Source organism: Brassica napus, chromosome C7 (genome assembly GCF_020379485.1).
Source record: "Brassica napus cultivar Da-Ae chromosome C7, Da-Ae, whole genome shotgun sequence".
In the NCBI taxonomy this organism is placed as follows: domain Eukaryota; kingdom Viridiplantae; phylum Streptophyta; class Magnoliopsida; order Brassicales; family Brassicaceae; genus Brassica; species Brassica napus.
The window spans coordinates 44,668,119-44,677,797 of record NC_063450.1 but is presented as its reverse complement, the minus strand read 5'-3'; the positions used below and the strand labels follow the sequence as shown (position 1 = coordinate 44,677,797).

Genomic DNA, 9,679 nt, shown 5'->3' with positions numbered 1-9,679 from the left:
TTTTTTTTGTTTTGAATCTTAAATGCTTCTTGTGAAAAGTGTGATACAATGCTCTTCCAAACGGAGACAATATGCAGATTCAAAGCATACTCATCAACATGACTCATTCCAAATGTGGAATCTCGGAGTCTATTTCCCATATTCACTTCCACTGCCAATTCGCAAAAAAGTCTGAAAACTTGGGCAATGGAATCAATCCCTGGATTTACCCTATAAAATACCTTCAATCCAGTTCTTCAAACTTCATCAGTATGGGTGAATCGCCCACCCTATGGTTTCACCAGCAATGCCTTCCCTTGGAACGCTTGGTCAATTTGGATCTTACGCATTCACCTCCTATTCAAAAAAAAGATCCCTCTCTCCTAGGAAATGATCCTCAAATCTTTTATTGCCATCATAGAATGGGAGCAAGGGCAATCTTTATGACCCTTCTTCATTTGTCCCAAAATTGCATGTCTATCATTTCATCTGCGCTTGGACCATGGACTTGTTTAATTCTTATTAATGAAAATATTACATGTTGCTAAAAAAAATCATATGATTTCTCGTTGTATCAATATAAAAAGTATTGCTCAATTATTTGTTCGTATGTTTTTGTCTTCTTACATTTACTGAATACACATGTTACTACTTTCTTACTAAAAGTAACAAAAATTGATATGTGATATCATCGAAGCACATAGAGCATATGGAGTGTGTGGTTCGGGTGAGAGAGACATGGAGAAGGGCACGGTACTTGGTTACTAGGACCATCACCGGGAGTGACGTGTTAGTTCGCAGGTCTCTGTTTACTCTGCACCCGACAACAACTAGCATCACAACGGACCTATTTCATTCTCTCTTTTTATGACGTCAATAAAACCAAACTGTACTCTTTTTTTATTAACACAACCAAACTATACAACTTCATAGTTTTTTGCACATTGTTTATACGATTTGTGTTATAGGATCGTTTATTCATCGATATAAGACAAAGCCTGTCGAATGTTGTATGCCCCTCAATGGCACGTCACACCAGTCTTTGTTTGAGAATATTTCGTACTGAATCGAAACTATTTAAAACATTAGTAAATGAAAAAAATCCACCCATCATTCATGAATAGTTGAATACATTAAACTTTCCAGTAAAGTTCTTACACCATATACAATAATACTAGACATAATGACTTTAACAACAATAATTGATAAAATCCATTTGCTTTGGGACAAAGACTTGAAGTTCTTGATGATGAATAAGAAGAAAAATAACTGGAAAGAAAGTTGGTTTAAATGAACCTAAGAAACAACCAAAGCATGTATATTTATGTGATTTAAGTGATGGGATTGAACTTTGGCTCCATGAAAATTTATACAAACCGTTTGTAGTTACTTGTTTGCAAATAGAATGCATCAAATGGTGTTGATGTTGTTTACAAAGATATTGTAAATCGCCACAGAAGAACTAAAATAAAACTTTGATCCGTCTGTGTCAAATTATTTTGAGTTGTCCAGTGGTCTTTGCTCTTTTGCTTTGTGCCAACTACTGTTTTTTACTTTTGTTACTAGTAGATATAAGAGCATCATTATTGTCGAGTCCTTAATAATTGGTCCTTAAACTTTTTTTTTATTTTATCCTATTTAAAAAAGAAAAAATTAAAAACGAACTAATCACGGACCGCACGTTTCAGTGGGGTCCGTGAACAGTACAGGGACCAAACCAAAATGTCTCTTAGTTAGGGACTTTCTCCATCGGTTCTAGTGTTTTTGTGGACCCCCTCCTCTTAAGGACCAAACTAAGGACTGCAATAATGTTGTGCTTAGTCTACCGCCAAAAACTTAAAAAGGGTATCAAAAATGTTTGTTATTTAGTTTTATTAAAAAATGGAAAGATACAAAAACATATGTTCAATAATCACATAGAGCTGGTTTGAAATGGATCATCTCTTCTTTTCTTTTTTTGAAAACAAAATGGATCCTTTTCACTGTAAATTCCATTCATCAAACGCAAGGAACAAAGAGTATACAACATTGTTACACTAAGCAGGCGAACACAAGCAAGTTTCCTGAGACTAAACATAGGGAGGCAGAGATTCTGTCAACTATTAGTTTGAATTGGATCCTATGTTAACTATTAAATTATTTATCGATTTCTCTTATCGTTTCTTTCAATCAAACCCATTCAGTTGAAAATTCATATGAAGACATTTTGAATATGATTAGAGAGACTGTATGTAGAACGTAGATTTAATATTAGAGAGACTGTATGTAGAATGAAGATTAGATATAAAGAAGTCTACTAAACACTTTTTACTGTACAAAAAGATTGAGGTCAAAAAGAGAGGAGGACTGAGGAGTCAAACAAAATGAAGCTCTTTGTGATAACCCCACATCGAAAATGAAACAACGAACACACTTTGTCTCCCAGATTCCTTTCCTTTGTCATTTTCTCGTGTTTCTCCCAAAGTATTCAACAAAAACACAATCCTAGTTATTCTCTAGCAATAAACAAATACTTATATCATAAAAGCCAAATAATACAACAAATTAGTATCAAATCAAATATCCACATTCCTTTCATGACTATATTCACCACAGTACATTTTTCTCTCTCGAGTCTCGAGAGAGTTTAGCCCTAAGATCAGTAGCGGCCCTGAGTACAAGCTATAGAAGCATGTGCTTCCGGCCATTTTAACAATATCTATTATTTCGGCCTTAAAATTTCAAAATCTCCAGTAGCCAAGTTGGTTTAGCAGTAGATTTAGTCTGTTCTAGATGGCTGGTTTGAATGTCCCGAGCTACATCTTTATCTTCTCTTAATGATCTTTTTTATTACTAAATAAGAGGTCCAATTTTTTCTTTTTTGCTTCCAGTCTTTAAATATTTCGGGCCGGGTCTGCCTAAGATTAACGAGGTAATTTTACCAAAAAAAAAAGATTAACAAGGTAGTAGAAGCATTAGCGAGAGTAATAGAAACAATAAAAATAAAGTAGAGTTAAAGAAGATCATTAGAGAAACAAAAATCTGTTTATTCTTTTCTTCTTCAGTGGATGAATTGTTCTTTGTTTCTTTTCCATTTGGAGCTAAAATTAATCCCAAGTCGAATCATTTGACACCAATACTGAACTAAAAAGCAAAAGACAAATCTACGCACAAAATGAAACTATTATTTTCTTTCTTTTTCTCCTTTATTTTCCAAAATCTTATAGAAAGATTAGTTGGTAGGTCCATTCTCTGTCGATGTATCATCTAATCTTCTCTCTCACACCAATACATTCACAGCGACAGGAGAGAGATAAAAGAGTGAAGACAGAGAGAGAGAGAGTCACCAAATAGACCAAACCCTGAAGTTAAATTCACACCAACTACTTTGATCATTAACTCATCCATAACCACATACTCTCTTCTCCGTCTCTCTCTCTCTCTCCTTAAGCTTCAGCTTCTTTCGATGGCGAAACCAAACTCAGATGACTTCGCCTCCAAGAGACACAACAGCTTCCACTGGACACGAAAAGTCGGATCAAACGAAAACGACGACGTTTCTTCCCATAATCCTCTTCCCGACAGCACTAAACCGCTTCCCAAACACAACCCTTCCTCTTCATCTTCCTCCACTGCAATCACTCCCAAAAGAAAACTCCAATCTTTCGCCGTCTCTCGTCTCCGTTCAGTCATCGCTTCCCTCAGCAGAGCCCGACCCGGCAACAGCAACTCCGGACTCGGGTCACGGGTCGTGGGAACGCTTTTCGGATCACGCCGCGGACACGTGCATTTCTCAGTCCAGAAAGATCCGACTTCCCCTCCGGCGTTTTTAATCGAGCTCGCGACTCCAATCAGCGGACTGGTCAAGGAGATGGCTTCGGGACTCGTGAGGATCGCTCTGGAGTGCGACAAGGCCAAGGAGGAAGAGAAAGAAGAGGGAGATAAGGGAAGACGCCGTCACGGCGGAGGAGATAAGACCAAGGTTACGGTTCCACGGCGGTTGGTGGAGGAGCCGATGTGGAGGACTTACTGTAACGGGAAGAAGTGCGGGTTCGCGACGAGGAGGGAGTGCGGTGAGAAGGAGAAGAAAGTTTTGAAGGCGCTTGAGATGGTTTCCATGGGCGCCGGAGTTTTGCCGGAGACGGAGGAGACATCCGTCGGCGGTGGTGGTGATATAATGTATATGAGGGCGAAGTTCGAGCGAATTGTGGGGTCGCGTGATTCGGAGGCTTTCTATATGATGAATCCTGACAGCAATGGAGCTCCTGAGCTCAGTATCTATCTACTCAGAATCTGATGAAGACGACGAATCGAAGAAGATGATCCTACCAAAGCCTCTAACTGAGAAGGAAGGTTTCACGGTTAAGGAAGATTATTCCGGTTTAGTTACTTTAAATAGTCGGTTAAGTGGTTCTTTTGGGGAATTAAAGTACTATGTCTCTAATACTCGAAAACCGTATTTTAATCGACGTGAACGTGATCGATCGATAATGCGTTAGAGCAAGTTTCTTTTTTTTTTGGGAGGTGGGCTTAGAAGGTTTTTAAACTTTGGTATATGGAGCTGGAGGACTTGTAAATGTATAAAATTCGCTTTTTTAAATGTGTAATCTCTTTGTTGTTTTAAAAATGTTTATGTTATCATGGGGGCACCCAGCCTGTAGAATCATAATGATTAAAGTCTTGATTTGTTTCGAATTTCCATTAGTATCTTGGTCACTATATTATGCTTTGAAGTGTAAAATCATCATTGATATTCTTTGATCCAAGAACAATAATAATAATATACTGAACTGCATGGACCATTTGGACCATACATTAAGAAGTGTACGCGTATCGAATATAACGAGGCATCGTATTAAATCTATTAAATTTTCTAACATTACACCTGTATTGGGAGATTACTAGCTTCCAGACACTGAGAGATAATGATCAGTGTAATTATTATGCATTTAAGTATAGTACAATCAAATTAAATTTTCAAATCTTTAGGGCATCATCGTCAATTACAGAACCAGACGACATACAGTGGTAGTTTCTTACTACTGCTATTGTAAGTCTTTTCCCTAGATTCAAGGCTTTGCTTAAAAAAAAAATGCCAGAGAGCTTCTGCATTATTTTATTTTCATGGTATATTCAGACTTTGTTTTGTTTCGAATTTCCATTAGTATCTTGGTCACTATATTATGCTTTGAAGTGTAAAATCATCATTGATATTCTTTGATCCAAGAACAATAATAATAATATACTGAACTGCATGGACCATTTGGACCATACATTAAGAAGTGTACGCGTATCGAATATAACGAGGCATCGTATTAAATCTATTAAATTTTCTAACATTACACCTGTATTGGGAGATTACTAGCTTCCAGACACTGAGAGATAATGATCAGTGTAATTATTATGCATTTAAGTATAGTACAATCAAATTAAATTTTCAAATCTTTAGGGCATCATCGTCAATTACAGAACCAGACGACATACAGTGGTAGTTTCTTACTACTGCTATTGTAAGTCTTTTCCCTAGATTCAAGGCTTTGCTTAAAAAAAAAATGCCAGAGAGCTTCTGCATTATTTTATTTTCATGGTATATTCAGACATATAATTTGTAAAGTTGAAAATTCGTAATTGAAAAGTAAAACTTGTAATAATTTGGAATATTACATGCAATACACAAAAACAAAATACTCCTATATAATTGTTTCCATATCAAACTCTTGTCTTTCCCCAGAAAAAGCAGCCGTTTGTACATTCACAAAGAACATATCCGATTAAGATTACACCGCACGATACTCAAGGAACGTGTTTTCTTCTTTTCCTTTTCTATTAACCTTTAAGAACATGTCTAGTATTGAGAGAATTTAAAGTTTTCTTCATGAAAATTTGCAAAAGAGACAAAAGCTGATGCCTACGGCTACAACAATAAGGTTTTAAGAAAGAAAAAACATTGTTGTTCAAAAAAAAAAACGAAGGAACAGAAAAATACACGTTTAGTAGTTGATTGTTTTATATCCTTGTGCATATACTTTTTTTTTTGAAAGAAAAACATGTGTTTAAATAAACTAATAAAAAAAATAGTTAATTTTGACTGCATATACTAATTTTGACTACAGCTAAAGTATATTTTCTTTCTTCTTATCGTGATCATTTAAGAAAATCTAGTGCTTAGCAGTGTTATTCATAGTTTGAAATATTTGAACGCAGCACTTAGGGGTGTATAATCTATATTATTAAAAAGAGAAGTACCCATTTGAAAATGTTCTTACTTCATTAATTAAACTCTTTTTTTTTTCTTGTCTTTTTCAGTTGCATTTATGAAATATCATAAAACAAATAAAACTACCTAATTTATTACTTGTCTTTTCAGTTAGATTAATGAAATATGTTTAAATGAATTTAAACTTTCTATTTTATTGTTTGTCTTTTTCAGTTACCTTAATGAAATATCCTTAAATAAATTTGGACATAATGTCATTTAATCAACCAAAAAAGCTCATGAGTTATCCTTACGTGCATAATTTTAATAATGGAGATTTTTAAAAACGTGTATCATTAAAATGTTGCAGCACTAATATATAACATGCATCAATAAAACTAGAATTCGACTCACGGAATTGTACGAATATTATTTTCAGTTGATTAAATTTAAAAATAATTATTTATTCAAAAAATATTTAAGAATGGCTATGTTTTTAAAAATTATATGGTATTATTTGCTCATAACTCATTTGTCATTTGATAAATTGTTAGAAATAAAATTTTAGCATAATATAACTCAGTTGTCATTTGCTAAATTTATGGTTTTTATTTATATTTTTTATTATTTAATTATAATATTTTTATTTTATATTTGAAAGATAAATGAATTTTCTTTTAAACAATATTTTTGTAATTGTATTTTAAAAAAATAATCAATTAAAATTGTTATTATCATTGAATATCATTATTTTTGACATAATTTGAGTTTTCGTTTACATCAAAACTTAGGGAGAATTGCCAAGTGTGACTCAAAACTTGGAGTCAAACCCAAAACAATACCCCAACTTGGGTCAAAGGCAAAAGTAACCTAAAAGGCTATTGAAATTACAACTATCCCCTTGTGACCAAACAAAAAAACGGAATTTTTTTTACGTTTCTACCCCTCGCAAGTCGTCTGTTTAGACGACTTGAAAATAAGTCGTCCAGACGACTTAACTGAAAGTCGTCTGGACAGTTAGTCTTAAACATAATTTAAAATTTTTGTAAAAAATATTTTGATAAGTGAAAAATGGGAATTATGTAATTAACATATGTCTTAGGAGGTATAAATTAAGATATAACAAATTTCAATTGTTTTCAGCATAGATGAGTGAAAGTAGTGAGTCATGATATTCTTTAGTTTATGTTTCATCAACATATGTTGTAGTATTGTATGTGTTCTTAGGGTTAGATTTTGGAAAGCATTAAAACCGTTTTTGAAAATTTTTAAAATTACTTATGCGTGTTCATTTCTGTGTATAGTAAACACTATTTAAGTATAATTTGATTTTATAACGTGGTTAGTTAGTTAATCTAGTCATTTTAGTTTAGGGGTTCATTTTAGGGTCTAGGACGACTTAATATTTTGTCGTCTGAAAACAGACGACTAAATATTAAGTCGTCTGTTGTACATTATCAGCCAGAATAAGTCGTCTAAACCGGACCAAACCTTAAAGTTTACCAATGTACTTTTAAAGCTAACCGGATTATTTACCCAATATATAAGGTGATTTTTTTTTTTTTTGTTTCATTTTTCGCGAAATTCAGAAACCCTAACAGTTCTCTCTCAAAGGCGATTTCGAATTCCCACGATTTCCGAACAAACCATCGTTCTCAACGTCAGCTATCTATCTCACTTCATTCTCACCGTTGTCGCCGCAGCTTCTTCTAACCCTAGCGCCGCCGATTCCTCTAAACCCTAGCGCCGCCGATTCCTCTAAACCCTAGCGCCGCCGCTTCCACTATTTCCGAACAAACCGTCGCCCTCGCCACCGTGGTCACCAACGTTCTCACCGCCGCTTCCTCTAAACACTAGCGCCGCCGCTTCTTCTAAACCCTAGCGCCGCCGCTTCTTCTCTGTAAACCTTAGCGCCGTTTCTCTGTAAACCCTAACGCCGCTAAGTCATCAATCTCGAGGAAAAGATGAACATAAAACGTTGTCTCTATCAATTTACTCATTCTCACCGTTTCACGTTTATTTTTTCAGATCTATAACCGCAATGACGAGTACTCCAACTCCTTCTGCGACTGGAAGACTTGTAAGTAATTTAAGTCGTCTGGAAAGTCTTCCAACTGGACGACTTAGTAGATGACTTAAATATAAGTCGTCCATTTGGAAGACTTTCCAGACGACTTAAATTTAAGTCGTCTACTAAGTCGTCTGGACTTATATTGTTGTCTTTGATTATTTTGCAGACAAAAAGGATGGATATTCCAGAACTCCCCCGTAGGTTATACACATCAGGGGAAGAGCCAGAAGCCCACAATAGCATTTCGTATCATACGGATAACAGCAAGTTGCATACTGCTCTTAGGAAAGCTCTTACTGATGACGAATTTGAAGAGCTCAAGGAGTCGAGTTTGGGAGTTTTCATCAAGTTCAAGGAGCAGGGATTTGGTTGGGCTTCAAGGCTGGTTCACTACATGCTCAGTTTCAAGCTGGACATTAAGAAGAAGTATGAGATGTGGTCTCTCGTTGGTCCAGAACCTTTGAGGTTTTCACTGTTAGAGTTTGAAAACCTCACTGGTCTAAACTGCGAGTACATCGAGGACCTTGAGACACCAAAATGTGACGTTACCCCAGAGATGGTTTCTTTCTGGGGGATGCTGGGAGTTCATCTGGAAGCTGGGCCAACTACTGATCAGATAATAGCAGCACTGAAGAGATGCGGGGATTGGTCCAGGGAAGATCGCAAGCGGCTCGCGTACCTCTCCATCTTCACTGGATTCATTGAAGGGAGAAAGTTTTCAACCGCTACACGATCTACTCTGGCAAGGCTAGTGATGGATTTAGAACGGTTTGAGAATTATCCATGGGGGAGAGTCGCGTTTAAGGTGCTGATGGACTCTTTGTGGAACAAAGAAATTGCTGGCTGTTACACCGTGGATGGGTTTATACAAGTTCTTCAAGTCTGGACGTACACAGCTATGCCGGAATTGGGTGCTAGTATTGGTGGTCCCAGAGCAGACAGTCCGTCTCCACCGATACTGGCTTACGAGGGCAGCAGAGGCCGCAGATCAATGAAAGCTGCTATCTTGAGTCAGGTATTTACTTCAATCCAAAAGACTGCGCAGACGACTTATTATAAGTCGTCTGGAAGGTCGTCCAGCTTGACGACTTATCGGACGACTTATAATAAGTCGTCTGGAAAGTCTTCCCAGCTGGACGACTTATTAGACGACTTATTATAAGTCGTCTGGAAAGTCTTCCATCTGGACGACTTATTAGACGACTTATTATAAGTCGTCTGGAAGGTCTTCCATCTGGACGACTTATTAGACGACTTATAATAAGGCGTCTGGAAAGTCTTCCCAGCTGGACGACTTATCGGACGACTTAATTAAGTCGTCTGGAAAGTCTTCCATCTGGACGACTTATTAGACGACTTATTATAAGTCGTCTGGAAGGTCTTCCAGCTGGACGACTTAGTAGACGACTTATAATTAAGTCGTCTATTTAGTATTTTTTTTCAAATATCTAACT

At 36.3% G+C, this 9,679-nt stretch overlaps 1 protein-coding gene across 1 annotated transcript; it reads left to right on the top strand.

Annotated features, from left to right (window-relative positions):
- Positions 1–3,008: 3,008 nt before the first annotated feature.
- On the top strand, positions 3,009–4,653 carry LOC111209121 (protein MIZU-KUSSEI 1-like). The gene has a single exon (XM_022708932.2). The coding sequence runs from the start codon at positions 3,425–3,427 to the stop codon at positions 4,253–4,255; it is 831 nt and encodes a 276-aa protein (XP_022564653.1). The 5' UTR covers positions 3,009–3,424; the 3' UTR covers positions 4,256–4,653.
- The last annotated feature ends 5,026 nt before the right edge of the window (positions 4,654–9,679 follow it).